General features: G+C 47.5%; 1 protein-coding gene across 2 annotated transcripts; it reads right to left on the bottom strand.

Annotated features, from left to right (window-relative positions):
* Positions 1 to 419: 419 nt before the first annotated feature.
* mcrip1 (MAPK regulated corepressor interacting protein 1) lies at positions 420 to 17,394 on the bottom strand. Of its 2 annotated transcripts, XR_004415822.1 has the most exons (5): positions 17,297 to 17,394; positions 9,521 to 9,645; positions 6,675 to 6,773; positions 4,424 to 4,759; positions 420 to 430 (listed from the first exon to the last, which is right to left on the bottom strand). XR_004415822.1 is itself a non-coding variant. In XM_033044196.1 (4 exons), exons 1-4 carry the CDS (start codon positions 17,302 to 17,304, stop codon positions 4,695 to 4,697), a joined length of 297 nt encoding a protein of 98 aa, XP_032900087.1. In that variant the 5' UTR covers positions 17,305 to 17,394; the 3' UTR covers positions 3,269 to 4,694. The 2 variants fall into 2 exon arrangements, 1 of the variants encoding a protein (XP_032900087.1); XM_033044196.1 differs by lacking the exon at positions 420 to 430 and having other exon boundaries at positions 3,269 to 4,759.
* Between the last annotated feature and the right edge of the window lie 332 nt (positions 17,395 to 17,726).

Below are 17,726 nucleotides of genomic sequence, written 5' to 3'. Positions count from 1 at the left end.
TTATATGTTTCAATGAGATCGCCTCTCATTCTTCTAAACTCCAAAGAGTAGAGTTCCAGCTTACTTAACCTTTCCTCATATGTCAATCCCCTCATTGCAGGAATTAATCTTGTAAACCTTCGCTGCACTGCCTCCAGGGCTAGTACATCCTTTCTTAAGTATGGACCCCAGAACTGTACACAGTATTCCAAATGTGGTCTCACTAATACTGTGTACAGCTGCAGCAAGACCTCCGTGTTTTTATACTCAATCCCCCTAGCAATAAAGGCCAAAACTCCATTGGCCTTCCTGATTGCTTGCTGCACCTGCATACTGACTTTTAGTGATTCATGTACTAATACCCCTAGATCCCTTTGCGTTGCATTACAACGCAGCTCCTCCTCATTTAGAAAATAACTTGCCCTATCATTTTTTTTCCCAAAGTGAATGACTTCACATTTATTAGTATTAAATTTCATCTGCCAAGTTGTTGCCCACTCACCTAGCTTATCTATATCCTTTTGCAGACTCTTCCTATCCTCCTCATCCCCTACATTTCCTCCCATTTTTGTATCGTCCGCAAATTTTGATATATTACACTTGGTTCCCTCCTCCAAATCATTTATATAAATTGTGAACAACTGGGGTCCCAGCACCGACCCTTGCGGAACCCCGCTAGTTACCGGTTGCCATCCCGAGTATGAACCATTTATCCCCACTCTCTGCTTCCTATTTGTTAGCCAATCCTCTACCCATGCTAATATATTACCCCCAATCCCATAATTTTTTATTTTTAGCAATAGTCTCTTATGTGGCACCTTGTCAAAAGCCTTTTGGAAGTCCAAGTATACCACATCCACCAGTTCCCCTTTATCCACCCGGGTTGTTACTTCCTCAAAGAATTCGAGCAGATTCGTTAAACAGGATTTCCCCTTCACAAAACCATGCTGGTTCTGTCCGATGAAGTCATGTTTATCCAAGTGCCCCGTTAGTGTTTCTTTAATAATTGTCTCTAACATTTTACCCACCACCGATGTTAGACTAACCGGTCTATAGTTACCCGCCTTCTGTTTACTTCCTTTTTTAAATATAGGTGTTACATTGGCCATTTTCCAATCCACTGGGACCGTTCCCGCCTCCAGGGAGTTTTGGAAAATTATCACCAATGCATCCACAATCCCCACCGCTATCTCCCTCAAGACCCTTGGATGTAATCCATCAGGCCCAGGGGATTTATCCTCCTTCAGTCTCATTAATTTCCCTAATACCACCTCCTTAGTGATCTTAATAGTATTTAGCTCCTCCATTCCTACCGCCCCGTTTATCCAGCGTTGGAATATTTTTTGTGTCTTCTATGGTGAAGACTGATACAAAATACTCGTTTAATGCCTTTGCCATTTCCATGTTCCCCACCAACAACTCTCCAGTCTCACCCTCCAATGGACCAACGTTCACCTTAGCCACCCTTTTTCTTTTTATATAGCTATAAAAACTCTTACTATTAGTTTTTATCCTTTATAGTTTTACTGAGCCATGGCTGACTGTTCTTACCCTTACCCCTTTTTTTCTTCATAGGAATAAATTTTTCTTGAAGGTTATACAGTAGATCCTTAAACGTACACCACTGCTCATGTACCGTCTTATTCTTGAGTCTGCTATCCCAGTCAACTTTGATCAGCTCTGTCCTCATACCCTCATAATCCCCCTTATTTAGACTAAACACCCTAGCCTGAGTTTCAACCTGCTCCCCTTCTATTTGAATATGGAATTCGGCCATATTGTGGTCACTTGTTCCCAACGAGTCCCTAACTATGACATTTTTAATTAATCCTGCTTCATTACACAGGACCAGATCCAAGATTGCCTCCCCCCTTGTCGGTTCTGTGACATACTGTTCTAGGAACCCGTCTCTAATACATTCTACAAACTCTTCCTCTAGTCTACCCTGCCCAGTTTGGTTTGCCCAATTAATATGAAAATTGAAGTCCCCCATGATTACAGCAGTTCCCTTTTTACATGCGTCAACTATTTGCAGATTTATGTTCTGACTAACAGCGTCACAGCTATCTGGAGGTCTATAAATTACACCCACTAGTGTTTTTTTCCCCTTGTTATTCTCTATCTGTACCCAAGCTGTTTCACTATCCTGATCCTTCAACGCAATATCCTTCCTCTCTATTGCCGTTATTCCCTCCCTTATTAAAATGTCTCCCCCCCCCCCCCCACCCCCACCACGCCTGATCTCCTGCACTGGTGGACCAATGCCCTGTAGCAGTGAGCAGATGCTCCACAAAGCCCCTAGATTTAGCCCTCCCTTCCCCATAGCCAAAATCTGTTAACTCCGAGAGCCAAAACCTGGTGGTCTCTTGCACGTGGGCTCAGTGAGCTGTTCTATACTTTCTGTACCTCATCGGGGATTGTATTTATGCATGGCAACGTTACTGTGTGAGGAAAAAAAGGAATCTCACTGTTCCTTGGTACTTGATAACATAGCACCATAGAATTCAAGATGGCGCCCAACACAGGCAACCTTCTGTGTGCTAGCCAACAGAAGCAGATTGACAATCACATCATTACTATCGCTCCACACTCTTAAATCTCTACTCCTGCAGTAATATTTCTTACTTCACTAAAGGTTATTCCCTCATCATGTATGTGTACACTGTAAATGGCTTGCAACTAAAGCTTTTCACTGTACCTTGGTACACATGACAATAAACTGAACTGATTGAACCATTGAACTTACCATCATTGTCTGCCTCAGTGGGCGGTGGAGGCAGGTTCTCTGGATGCTTTCAAGAGAGAGCTAGATAGGGCAGCCCCCTCCTCACCTGGCAAACCAGGTGTGGGAGACGGTTTAGTCGCCGACTATCTGACCATGGACCAGGTGTGTAGGGAGTGAATGAGAAAGAGGGATTACACAGAACTGGTGTGAACGGGCGATCGATGGTCAGCGTGGACTGAAGGGCCCGTTTCCATGAGGTTTCTGCAAAACTAAAACCACAACATGGTCTCGCATGTAGAAAATCCTGAAGATAAGACACACAATGCTGGAGTAACTCAGCGGGACAGGGAGCATCTCTGGCGAGAAGGAATGGATGACGTTTCGGGTCGAGACCTCTTCTTCAGACATCCCAGCATGATGATGAGAAAGTCCCAACACAGGTACATTGGGCTGAGCCTCTGTGCTGTACACAGTAGCCGTAAAGATCAGAGTTAAAAGGTTTTGTGGCATTGTCCACAACTTCACACGCGCGCGCGGAGAGTTTAACAACGTGTACACAGATAGGACCCATAAGTGAAGTTGTTTTATTTACAATTCCACCCTCACTTACACATCAGGAAGATTGCTAAATCGTACAATTCTTCTGACAAACACCATCCCTCCGGGTTTGAATCGGATGTGTCCCAAGGTAGAGTGGAGTACAGACAGCAGCTTTCCAACATCGTTCTTCACTTAGACAGGTTGCCAACATTAAAAAACGATTTCTCGCCCGCACCTTTTAGTGAGTCCTGATGGGAGCTGAAGTGGGTTTTAAAAAGAGAAACTAATACTTTGGGATCTTCTGATGGAAAGGCGGCGCAGAGAGCGGTGTACGGACTGTTTTAAGATGCTGCTTGTCTCCAGGCAGTCCCGTCGGGTGCCTGCTCACAGCATGCCCGCTCAAACCCAGCCCGTGTAGGTGCCGAGCGGCAATGCCCGAGGGGAACACGCTAATTTCTGATGATCAAACGGGGCCGGAGCGCTGCATTTCCAGCCCGCCGCCGCCCCCGACAATGTCGGTGCCCGTGTGTTGAAGGAGTGTAGAAATACGAAAAACATTCACAAAACAAACACACGCACACAAACAAGTTATCCTCTCCACATCCCCCCCCTCCCACCTCCACCAACCAACCACACTCCAAAATTATTACTTTTTTTTTTAAGTTAAGACTAATTTGAAAGATAACCTCTGGAACACAAACTCCAACTTGTGGTCTGTATAACAAAGACATTTGCAGTCCTATCACATAGCCCGCTGCTCTCATTCACGTCAGTTCAGTTGGGCTTTTATTTATCCCCTCCCCCCACCCACCCCCCCCTGCATTAGTACGGGCTCTGTCCAAATCCGACAGCAGGCTTCACCAGTTGCCAAGGCCGTCGCCAACTCCCAACTGGGCAGATGGGATTTTATTATTTAAAAAACAAAATCAAAATCTTAGTCGTTAAGTTTACTGGAGCTTACTATGGATTGACTCCTTCCCTCCGACCCCCACCACCTCCAGGCAGACGGTTCAGCAGAGCTGAGGCCAAGCTAGTGTTGGACACCATACAATCCGGGGACAACGTGTGCAGTTCGTGACGCAGGCAGCAATGAAATGTGACCTTAACTTGTCAAATGGAGCATTGTTCTTGACAGAAATGGGGGAAGGAGGGAGGGAGAGAGGGGGAGAGAGGGGGAACGAGAATGAGAGAACAAAAGAACTAGAGAACGAGAGAGAGAGAGAGATGGACAAAATTGGTTAAAATGCACGCCGCCATCGAGCTTTTTCCCGGCGTGCTGGATGTGTGCATCCTTGCATCCTTGGACGGAACTGGCAGGCCTGCGGTGGTGTGGGGGGGAAGTTGCCCGTTCCGCATTCCTCTCCGAGTCAAAGATGAAAGAAAACAAACTTCAAAAAGGAAACTCCTGCTGGACGCTGAAGGGGCGATGAACCGCGGCCAGCGACATCCTTTACGATTTCTTAGCATCCGACAAACTCCTCTTCCTCAGGTCACTCAGATCGATGGGTGTAAAATCTGAAAATCAAATTGACCGACTTAGTGGTAAATAGAGGCAGAGAGCAGGAAGGGGGAGGGGTAACTAGTGTTCCAAGGGAAGTGAAGGACCGTGGATCGGGGAAAAATATTCAAAATAAGGTTTTGTGGAGACACAAGACTGTAGGTGCTGGGATCTTGAGCAAACCACAAGTTGTTGGACGAACTCAGCGGGTCAGGCAGCCTGTGGAGGGAATGGACAGACGACATATAAGCCATGGGATATGGGCCAAATGTGGCCAGGTGGGACCAGTGTAGATGAGGAGTCTTGGTTGGTATTTAGTTTGGCTTGGTTTAGAGATACAGCGCGGAAGCAGGCCCTTCAGCCCACCGAGTCTGCATCGACCAGAGATTCCCCGCGCAGCCCAACACACTTGGGACAATTTTACATTTATACCAAGCCAATTAACCTACAAACCTGGAGTGTGGGAGGAAACCAAAGATTTCGAAGAAAACCCACGCAGGTCACGGAGAGAACGTTCAAACTACTTACAGACAGCGCCTGTAGTCAGGATCGAACCCGGGTCTCTGGAACTGTAAGGTAGCAACTCAACCACTGCACTCCATGGAAAAGTTAGGCAGAATGGCCTGTTTCCATAATCAGTGATTATTACATTTCAGGACCTTCTTCCACATAGACAGGCGATGTTTCGGGTCGGAAACCCTTCTTCAGACTGATCACTCTGAAGAATGGTCCCGTCCCGAAACGTCACAATAGACAATAGACGCAGGAGTAGGCCATTCGAGACAGCACCGCCATTCAATGTGATCATGGCCCCTGGTTCTGGACTCCCCCAACATCGGGAATATGTGTTCTGCCTCTAGCGTGTCCAAACCCTCAATAATCTTATATGATTCAATAAGGGATCCTCTCATCCTTCTAAAATTCAGAGTAAACAAGCCCAGCCGCTCCATTCTCTCAGGATATGACAGTCCCGCCATCCCGGGAATTAACCTTGTGAACCTACGCTGCTCTCCCTCAATAGCAAGAATGTCCTTCCTCAAATATGGGGACCAAAACTGCACACAATACTCCAGGTAACCTGTCCATTTCTTCCCCAAATGCTGTCAGATCTGCTCAATTCCTCCAGCACCTTGTGTTTTGCTTCAAGTTTGTATTTCAGCTTGGCAGCTCCTGCAGTTGATTCCCTGATTAGTTTAGTTTAGTTTAGAGATACAGTGCAGAAACAGGCCCTTCGGCCCACCTGGTCCGCGCCGACCAGCGATCCCCACACATTAACACCATCCTACACACACTGGGGACAATTTACAATTATACCAAGCCAATCAACCTACAAACCTGCACGTCTTTGGAGTGTGGGAGGAAACCGAAGAGATCAGAGAAAACCTACGCAGGTCACGGGGAGAACATACAAACTCCGTACAGACAGCACCCGTAGTCGGGATCGAACCCGGGTCTCCAGCGCTGCAAGCGGTGTAAGGCAGCAACTCTACCGCTGCATCACCGTGTTAATTACACTGGGTAGGAAGGAACTGCAGATGCTGTTTTAAACTGAAGATAGACACAAAAAGCTGGAGTAACTCAGTGGGTCAGACAGCAAGTGTAGGAAGAAACTGCAGATACAGGTTTAAACCGAAGACAGACACAAAATGCTGGAGTAACTCAGCAGGACAGGCAGCGTCGGTGGAGACATGGAATGGGTTACGTTTCGGGTTGAGACCCTTCTTCAGTCTGAAACACCACCCATTCCTCCTTCTCTCCAGAGATGCTGCCTGTCCCACTGAGTTACGCCAGCATTTTGGGACAGACAGCTTCTCTTGAAAAGGAATAGGTGATGTTTTGGGTCGAGACCCTTCCACAGACAGAGTCAGGGGAAAGGGAAAGGAGAGATATAGACGGTGAGACCTAGTGCTGGGGGATTTGTCCGATACTCACTGTTCAGGTTTGGGTTTGGGTTCTTCTCTACATACTGGACAGGTCCTCGTTCATTTCCTGACATCTGACTCCTCAGCTCTCTCTCCACGCACTGCCAAGCTGCAAGCAAAAACCACACGTCACGCCACGGGTTAGCTGATTGATTGAAAGTCACAGCCTGGAAACAGGGTCCGTCAGGCGACTGGGCCCACGCCGACCACCGACCACCCCAGTCACGGTGGCGCAGCGGTAGAGTTGCTGCCTTGCAGCAAAATGCAGCACCGGAGACCCGGGTTCGATCCCGACTACGGGCGCAGTCTGGACGGAGTTTGTACATTCTCCCCGTGACCTGCGTAGGTTTTCTCCGAGAACTTTGGTTTCCTCCCACATTCAAAACATAAAAGTTTGTAGGTTAATTGGCTTGATAATTGTAAACATTGTCCAGTATAAAATTGTCCAACTGTTCCTGGTGGACTTCGCAAGGTACAAGGTACCAGTTCTGTGTTATCCCGCTTTTGCAACCACCCCCTACACACTCATTTTACTTTTAGCCTAGAGATACAGCGTGGAAAAAGGCCCTTCGGCCCATTGAGCCCATGCCGACCAGTGATTCCCGTACACTATTCTACACACTGGGGACAACTTACAATTTTTGCCGAATCCTATTAACCTACAAACCTGTACGTCTTTGGGGCGTGGGAGTTAACTAGAGCACCCGGAGAAACACATGCGGTCACAGGGAGAACGTGCAAACTCCGCGTGACAATAATAAACTAAACTAATACTATATCCAGGAACACACCAGTGCAGCAGCACAGTGGTGCAGCTGGTAGTGCTGCTGCCACACAGAGCCAGAGACTCAGGTTCAATCCTGACTGCAGGAGTTTGCGCATTCTCCCTGTGACCGCGTGGGTTTGTAGGCTAATTGAACCTCTGTAAATAGACAATAGGTGCAGGAGTAGGCCATTCGGCCCTTCGAGCCAGCACTGCCATTCAATGTGATCATGGCTGATCATCCCCAATCACTACCCCGTTCCTGCCTTCTCCCCATATCCCGACTCCGCTATCTTTAAGATTGCCCCTAAATGCACAGGAAGCGAATGGGACAATGGGATGAACATAGAGCAAGTGTGAACGGGTGATCGATGGTCGGCGTGGTCATGGTGGGCTGATGGTCCTGTTTCCGCGCTGCGCCTCTGAAAGAACTTAACATTACAGATAGATCCTACAGGCACAGACTATGCAGCTTCACGGAACGCTCTACAAGACTGTAAAGCTGTGGTAGTACAGAGCAAAGCCCTCTTCAGATGCAACAACTGAAAAGCAGAACTGAATGAATCAAAATGGCGTCACACAAAGAAGGGATTAAAATCCCGCGAGAACAACAGATTTTGGCACTCTGTCGAAATTAGTGCTTACGTGTACTTCTCCAAATCTTTCATACATATCTACGAAGAGAGCAGGCAAGAATCACTGAAGCAAAGGGCAGCTGCTGAGACAATACTGTTACTTCCGACTAAACCACAGGATATTGGTCTGCAGGTTTTTAGAACACGGAGAGCTGAGCATTTAATGCCAAAATTACAGCTTTATGTCTCGCTCCAATGTTTGTAGTTAATCCAAATATCTTTACCAGAAACCAAGAACAAAGCCACTTCTGTCCTTTGAGGATAATGTGCATGAGTCAGCTTAAACTAGGGCCCAGCTAAACGCTTCCATTTGGCAGCTGGGAACAATTGCAGCTAAGAGGTGGCCGAGAGCCATTGTGTAATATAGCAGAACAAAATGCACTTTTCACCACAACAAAAAATCTTTAGTGATGAACTATCGAGTGGACTCTTCTTCTGTGTTAAGACACAGAAGGCAAGGAACTACCACAGGCATGTCACAAAGGGGCAGTTCCATTTGCTGACCCATCCTGAAGCAACGATCCGGGCCTCTTCTCTCTCTTGTGCCACGTGCACTGACACTTCCCCCCCCCACCCCGTCAACTACAAGCACGAACAAACCGCCTTGTCTGAAACCACTCGAGATTTTCTCTCGCTCAGTAACTTAGTTAATGGTTACATTCAGATTGTTGTTTCGTTTTCTGGTTTAGTTTAGAGATACAGCGCAGAAGCAGCTGAACTCGGTCCATCGGGTCCATGCCGACCAGCGATCCTCATAGCCTGGTGCTATCCTACACACTGGGGGGGGGGAGACAAGTTACAATCTTTACCAAAGCCGATTCACCTGCAAACCTGCACGTCATTTTAGTGTGGGAGGAAACCGGGACACCCGGAGAAAACCAACGCAGTCACATGAAGAACGTACAAACTCTGTATAGACTGCACCCGTGGTCGGGATCGAACCCGGTTCTCTGGCGCTGTGAGGCAGCAACTCTACCGCTGTACCAGCCCGAAGACAACTTTGTTGTCTTTTGTTGCGCATATGAATTAAGGAGTTGGTGCCTTACAGCACCAGAGACCTGGGTTCAATCCCGACTATGAGCGCTGTCTGTACGGAGCTTGGACGTTTTCCCCGTGACGCGTGTGGGTTTTCTGGTTTCCTCCCTCACTCCAAGGACGTGCGGGTTTGTAGGTTAATTGACTTCGGTAAAAATTGTGGACGACCCCTGTGAGTACAGTGCAAGTGTACAGGGTGATCGCTGGTCGGCACGGACTCGGTGGGCTGAAAGGCCTGTCCCCGCGCTGTGACTCCAACCTAAAGTTTTTTTAAAAACTACATACAAAAAGGAAGGCAGATTACAAGCTAGATGGGCAGGAGGTAACATGTAATATACAGGAAGCCAAAACCCCACACAAGGTTGCAATGTTGACTCCACTTGCAGTACTGAGAGTCGGATCTTCTCACCGAGCTCTACGTACCTTCATGGATAAACCTGACATTCTCTTCATGTGCTGGCGTATAAATCTCCTGCGGTGCAGTGTTCGTTGGAGACCGTGGGCCATTGTTTCGTTTGCCATTATAAACGATCCTTGATGCAGGTGAGCTGGAGGCAGAGATTAGGATCGTGTTTAGGTAGAAAACAAAATCTTTCGGGCTCTGGGCATCCTTCCTCCCCCCCCCCCCCCCCCCCCACCTCCCCTCTCGCCATCTGAGCTACTCCAGAATTTTGTGTCTATCTTCGATTTAAACCAGCATCTGCAGTTCTTTCCTGTACAATAATGTCACTTGCGTTATTAAGCATTATTAATTCACACAGGTACACAAAAATGTTGGAGAAACTCAGCGGGTGAGGCAGCATCTATGGAGCGAAGGAAATAGGCGACGTTTCGGGTCTCGACCCGAAACGTCGCCTATTTCCTTCGCTCCATCGATGCTGCCTCACCCGCTGAGTTTCTCCAGCATTTTTTTCTACCTTCGATTTTCCAACATCTGCAGTTCCTTCTTTGAATTTCAATTTGAATTTCCTTTATTGTCATTCAGACCTTTCGGTCTGAACGAAATTTCGTGCCTGCAGTCATACATACAATAATACAATAATAAACAACAGTAAACACAAATTAACATCCACCACAGTGAGTCCACCAAGCACCTCCTCACTGTGATGGAGGCAAAAATCTTAGGGCTGCAGTCTCTTCCCTCCTCTTCCCCCTCTGCACTGAGGCGATACCTCACCGGGGGGGCGATGGCAAAATCAGTCCTGCGGCTCACCGAGCTCCGCGAACGGGCCGGCTCAAACACCGCGGCCCGGGGTGCTCGGTGCTGCCGCCCTCCAGTCCAGCGGACGCATTGTTAAACATTAATTTACACAGGGTGAGATTACTCTGCTACAATTTGCCTGGTTTTTATTTTGTTACTTTGAGGTTTAACTTTGAAATAGGCAGGCAGGCTGATTTTGAAAGGAAGTGGCCCTTCAAGCATGGAATTCAAATCAGATAAGGTCACTAGATGCTTCCAACGTTCACCTTCCAATTAAACAGGCAGGAGTAACCTGTTCCACGTCACCATAGCAACAGTGCACAACGCTGGATTCTGTGGAAAGGAATTTAACCGCAAACAGCAATACTCAATTACAAAGGATAGACACAAAGTGCTGGAGTCACTCAGCGGGTCAGGCAGCATCTCTGGAGAACATGGAGAGCTGATGTTTCAGGTCGAGACCCTTCTTCAGACTGGTTTTAAAAGGGAGTTTTCCCCCCCACTCTCCCTGTCTCAGTCTCTAAAAGGGTCCAGACCCGAAACGTCACCCATCCATTTTCTCCAGAGATGCTACCTGATCCGTTCCGCTGAGTTACTCCAGCATTTTGAGTTTACCTTTAGTATAAACCAGCATCTGCAGTTCCTTTTCATTACATTAATATTCAATTACAATTCTTTATGTCCACCAATTTATATAATAGTATTTACTCAGAACCATTCAGATCATATATGTGCAGGAAAGACCTGCAGATGCTGGTTTACACTGAAGATAAGACACATAATGTCTCTACTATTTATTTCATTCCGCTTACATGTTTTTCCTCTACTTGATAAATTTTTGTAAGGTGTCCTTGAGACTCTTGAAAGGAACCCATAAATAAAATTTATTATTATTATTATTATAATGCTGGGGTCACAAAGCAGGTCAGGCAGCATCTCTGGAGAGAAGGAATAGGTGACATTTTGGGTTGAGACCATTCTTCGACTTCAAGTCTAAAGGGCCTGTCCCACTTGGCGATTTTTTTGGCGACTGCCGGCGTCATTGACTGACGTATCAGGGTCGCCGAAAGATTTTGAACATTTCAAAATCCAGCGACGACAAAAAAAATGTCAGTACGTCATCACGCCGCGACTGTTTCAGTGACCTGATATATCAGTCAATGATGCCGGCACTCGCCGAAAATATTCGCCAAGTGGGACAGGCCTTTAACGATCCGAGCCACAGGCCTTTAACGACAGGCCTTTAACGAGTCTCGATCTGAAGCTTCACCTATTCCTTCTCTCCAGAGATGCAGCCTGACCCGCCAAGTTACTCCAACATTTGTGTCTACCCTCAAATTATATAACAGGTACACAGGGAAATAGTTTTTATATAATGTTGAAGCCGCAATCAAATGCAGGGCCCCTCTGCTGTATAATTAATTACATTAATCCATTTACAATTCTGATAATATTTATAAATTATAATGGCTATCATGGGTGACTTTAATCTACATATAGATTGGGCCAACCATATTGGTAACAGTGCTGAGCAGGAGGATTTCCTGGAATGTATACGGGATGGGTTTTTAAACCAATATGGAGAGGAACCGACTAGAGGGCAGGCCATCCTAGACTGGGTATTGTGTAATGAGGAAGGATTAGTTAGCGATCTTGTTGTGCAAGGCCCCTTGGGCAACAGTGACCATAATATGGTGGAATTCTGCATTAGGATGGAGAGTGACACGGTTAAATCAGGGACTAGGGTCCTGAACTTGAATAAAGGAGACTTTGAAGGTATGAGTCAGGAATTGGCTGGGATAGACTGGCAAATTATATTTAAAGGGTTGCCAGTGGAGATGTAATGGCAAAGATTTAAAGACCGCGTGGATGAACTCCAGAAATTGTTCATCCCTGTCTGGCAAAAAAAAACAAACTGGGAAGGTGGCTCAACCGTGGCTGATGAGGGAAGTCAAGGATAGTGTTAAATCCAAGGAAGAGGCATCTAAATTGGCCAGTAGAAGCAGCAAACCAGAGGACTGAGCGAAATTTAGAACTCAACAATGGAGGACAAAGAGGGGGCGGGGGAAGAGCATGAAATAAAGCTTGCAGGGAATATAAAAACTGACTGTATAAGTTTATGTAGGTACAGTGCTCTCCATAATGTTTGGGACAAAGACCCATCATTTATTTATTTGCCTCTGCACTCCACAATTTGAGATTTGTAATATAAAAAATCACATGTGGTTAAAGTGCACATTGTCAGATATTAATAAAGGCCATTTTTATACATTTTGGTTTCACCATGCAGACATTTGGTTTCACCCTAGTACCCCCCCCCCCCCCTCCGTAATTGCCCAGGTGTGTTTAATTGCCTCATTAATGCAGGTGTAAGAGAGCTCTCAGCACCTAGTCTTTCCTCCAGTCTTTCCATCACCTTTGGAAACTTTTATTGGTTTATCAACATGAGGACCAAAGATTACAGTTTGCCAAGAAGTACTTAAAAGAGCAACCACAGTTCCGGAAAAAGGTTGTGTGGACAGATGAGACGAAGATTAACTTATATCAGAGTGATGGCAAGAGCAAAGTATGGAGGAGAGAAGGAACTGCCCAAGATCCAAATCATACCACCTCATCTGTGAAACACGGTGTTGGGGGTGTTATGGCCTGGGCATGTATGGCTGCTGAAGGTACTGGCTCACTTATCTGCATTGATGATACAACTACTGATGGTAGTAGCCTAATGAATTCTGAAGTGTATAGACACATCCTATCTGCTCAAGTTCAAACAAATGCCTCAAATGTTAATGGCCGGCGGTTCATTCTACAGCAAGACAATGATCCCAAACATACTGCTAAAGCAACAAAGGAGTTTTTCAAAGCAAAAAATGGTAAATTCTTGAGTGGCAAAGTCAATCACCTGATCTGAACGTAATTGAGCATGCCTTTTATATGCTGAAGAGAAAACTGAAGGGGACTAGCCCCCAAAACAAGCATAAGCTAAAGATGGCTGCAATACAGGCCTGGCAGAGCATCACCAGAGAAGACACCCAGCAACTGGTGATGTCCATGAATCGCAGACTTCAAGCAGTCATTGCATGCAAAGGATATGCAACAAAATACTAAACATGACTAGTTTCATTTACATGACATTGCTGTATCCCAAACATTATGGTGCCCAGAAATGAGGGGACTATGTATAAACACTGCTGTAATTTCTACATGGTGAAACCAAAATGTATAAAAATGGCCTTTATTAAAATCTGACAATGTGCACATTAATCACATTTCTTTTTTTAATATTACATATCTCAAATTGTGGAGTACAGAGGCAAATAAATAAATGATGGGTGTTTGTCCCAAACATTATGGAGGGCACTGAATGTAAAAAGGAAAAGATTAGTGAAGATGAATGTAGGTCCCTTACAGTCAGAGACAGATGAATTCATCATGGGAAACAAGGAAATGGCAGAACAGTTGAACGAGTACTTTGGTTCTGTCTTCACTAAGGAAGACACAATCTCCCGGAAATACTAAGGGACCGAGGATATAGTGGGAGGGAGGAACTGAATTGAATGCACATTAGTCAGAAAGTGGTGTTAGGTAAACTGTTGGGACTGAAGGCCGATAAATCCCCAGGGCCTTAAGCTCTGCATCCCAGAGTACTCAAGGAGGTGGCCCTATAAATTGTGGATGCATTGGTCATTTTCCAATCTTCCCTCGACTCTGGATTAGTCCCTGTGGACTGGAGGGTAAGCTACAGTGAAAACTTTTGTCGCGTGCTATCCAGTCAGCAGAATGACAATACATAGATTACAATCGAGCCATTTACAGTGTATGGATACATGATAAGGGAATAATGATTAGTGCAAGGTAAAGCCAGCAAAGTCCAATCAAAGGTCATCCAACAAGGGTCACCAATGAGGTAGATAGTAGTTCAGGACTACACAACAACATTGCTGGAGTAACTCAGCAGGACGCAGCATCTCTGGAGAGAAGGAATGGGTGACGTTTCATGTCGACACCCTTCTTCAGTAGCTTCATTGGCCTCTGTAAATTTCCCCTAGTGTATTGGGAGTGGATGAGAAAGTGGGATAACAGAGCTAGTATGAACGGGTAATCGGCGTGGACTCGGTGGGTCGAAGGGCCTGTTTCCGTGCTGTGTCTCTAAACTAAACTATTGCAGCAGTGACCTAAGCCGTGATTTACAAATGACTGTATGAAATGAGGGTCCACAACATAAAGATAGGCAGAACGGAATGTCGAACAAAACTGAGCAATTTATGTTGAGTGCAAAACAAGCAGAAGATAGATGTTATAAAAGAATTAGGAACACAACTAAATATAGAACCTACATTAATTAAAACAAGTTAATTAAATCCCTGTCAATTTTCACTCATTCAGCATAACCACACGTGTTTGTACGGCTCTTTCCGTAAACCATTGGCTTTTTACATTTTGTGAATAAAAATTAAGTCTCTTTTTTACTCCAGATTACAGCATCTGCAGTCTCGTACGCAAGTCTGTAGGGTTTTTTGGGAAAATAGTTGCGTTTAGTTTATGAGTTTAGTTTATTGCCACGTGTACCGAGATACAATGAAAAGCTTTTGTTGTGTGCTAACCAGTCAGCAGAAAGACAATGCATGATTACATTCGAGCCGTACGCAGTGTACAGATACATGATGAAGGGAATAATGTTTAGTGCAAGATTAAGTCCAGTAAAGTCAAATCAAAAGTAGTCCGAGTGTCTCCAATGAGGTAGATGGTAGCTCAGGACTGCTCACTAGTTGTTGGTAGGATGGTTCAGTTGCCTGATAACAGCTGTGAAGAAACTGTCCCTGAATCTGGAGGTGTGCGTTTTCACGCTTCTATAGCTCTTGCCCGATGGGAGAAGAGGGAGTGGCCGGTGAGCAACTTGTCCTCGCTTATGCTGCTGGCCGTGCCGAGGCAGCGTGAGGTATAAATAGAGCTAATAATCACAGCCCCCGCAAATCCAACCATTGGCCCAAACATCAATGGCACATTGGCGCAGCCTTTCGCTGTACCTCGGTGTGCATGCGACACTAATAAACTAAACGCCTAACTCTATCCAAAAATAAGACACAAAAAGCTGGAGTAACTCAGCTGGGTCAGGCAGCATCTCTGGAGAAAAGGAATAGATGACAATTCGGGTCTCGATTTCTCAGTCTGAAGAAGGGCCTCGACCGGAAACGTCACCTATTCCTTTTCTCCAGAGTTGCTGCCTGGCCCGCTGAGTTACTCCAGCATTTTGTGTCTATCTCCGGTTTAAACCAGCATCTGCAGTTCCTGCCTACACATATTACCTGCCGCCTACAGCCACCTGCCTCACCCCCTCACCCCCCCACCCCCCCACCGACAAATTCCTTCCACACCCCTCCCCTCTCCACTGCTCGATCCACTGAGTTCAGTCCACAATTTGTTTGTGGCTAAAGTTTCATTCCAGCTCCCTGGACCCATCCCATGGAAATGTAATATTTTTCTCAGAATATCTTTTCTCATAAATGCTTTCCCTGGCTTCAACTGTACAATGTAGCAAGGGCATATTGTATTATAAACACTACACCCACAAAAAATCTATCCATGCAACCTTGCCATTTGAATTGAAGACAGATGGGGGGAAACAGCCCTCAATCCTAACACAGCAGCATTGAAACAAAGCAACAGTTCTAGGTGGTCAAAAAATGCTGGAGAAACTCAGCGGGTGAGGCAGCATCTATGGAGAGATGGAATAGGCGACGTTTCGGGTCGAGACCCAGAAACGTTGCCTATTCCATCACTCCATAGATGCTGCCTCACCCGCTGAGGTTCTCCAGCATTTTTTGACCACCTTCGATTGTTCCAGCATTTGCAGTTCTTTCTTAAACAGTTCTACATGGTTCATCAGTTAAACACGTCATACAAACAAAGCAAACTGTAGATGTTGGATTGCAAAGTTATATAGTACAAATGTCTACCACTCTGGGTGGAGGGGGTGGTCTGGAGTGGGTGGTAGGGCTGGTCTGGGAGGGGGATTAGTTGGGGGGAGGGAGGGTTAGTGGGGGATTAGTCGGGTGGGGGGAGTTGGGGGGTATTAGGTGGGGGTGGGGGGGATCAGTCGGGGGGGGTGAGGATTAGTTGGGGGATCAGTCGGGGGGGGGGTGAGGATTAGTTGGGGGGGGGTTAGTTGGGGGAGATCAGTTGGGGGGGTGAGGATTAGTGGAGGGGGGGTGAGGTGGGGGAGATCAGTTGGGGGGGTGAGGATTAGTGAGGGAGATCAGTTGGGGGGGTGAGGATTAGTGAGGGGGGGGTGAGGTGGGGGAGATCAGTTGGGGGGGGTGAGGATTAGTGAGGGGGGGTGAGGTGGGGATCAGTTGTGGGGGGTGAGGATTGGTTGGGGGGGGTTAGTTGGGGGAGATCAGTTGGGAGGGGTGAGGATTAGTGAGGGGGGGTGAGGTGGGGATCAGTTGTGGGGGGGAGTGGGGGGGGATCAGTTGTGGGGGGTGAGGATTAGTTGGGGGGGTGAGGATTAGTGAGGGGGGGGTGAGGTGGGGATCAGTTGTGGGGGGGAGGATCAGTTGTGGGGGGGAGTGGGGGTGGGGAATCAGTTGTGGGGGGTGAGGATTAGTTGGGGGGGGTGAGGATTAGTGAGGGGGGGGTGAGGGGGGGATCAGTTGTGGGGGGGAGTGGGGGGAGGATCAGTTGTGGGGGGTGAGGATTAGTTGGGGGGGTGAGGATTAGTGAGGGGGGGGTGAGGTGGGGATCAGTTGTGGGGGGAGGATCAGTTGTGGGGGGTGAGGATTAGTTGGGGGGGGGGGGGGAAGAGGTGAGGAGCCGCCGCGGTAACAATAGGCCGGGGACGGCAGGGCCGGGACAGGGCCTTGTCCGGGGGGGGGGGGGGGGGGGGAGCATCGGTCTCGGGGCCCGGCCGCCGTCTCATTGTTTATCTCCCCTCCACTCCGGCCGGGCCTGTCCGGGAGCCGAGCCCCATCCCCGGCCTCAGGCCCGGCGCCGCCACCCACCTGGTCATCGCGCCGCTCCCTCCCTCGGGCCGATGCGGCGCCGGTGACGCGCGCTCCCGCCGGCCCCGCCCACACCGACGTCACCGTGCGCGCTCCCGAAGGTCACTTCCGGTCAGGGAGAGCGAAGGAGAGGGGCAGGAGAGGGGCAGGGCTGAAGATAAAGAAGGGAGGAGATTATGGATGGATGGAGAGGAGTGTGAGGGATGGAGAATGAGGGATGAAGAGGGAGTGAGTAAGGGAAGTATGGAGAGGATAGAGGGAGAGGGGATAGGGATGAAGGGGAGGGAGAGAAGGATGAAGAGGAGGGATGGGATTGATGGAGAGGGACTGGAGTGTGAGGGATGAAAGTGGAGGGAGGGAATGATGGAGACTGAGTGAGAGACTGGAGAGGAGGAGGGATGGAGAGGAGGAGGGATGGAGAGGAGGAGGG

The sequence above is a fragment of the Amblyraja radiata genome, chromosome 26, assembly GCF_010909765.2.
Source record: "Amblyraja radiata isolate CabotCenter1 chromosome 26, sAmbRad1.1.pri, whole genome shotgun sequence".
Taxonomy (NCBI): domain Eukaryota; kingdom Metazoa; phylum Chordata; class Chondrichthyes; order Rajiformes; family Rajidae; genus Amblyraja; species Amblyraja radiata.
This window is presented reverse-complemented; position numbering and strand designations above follow the sequence as displayed.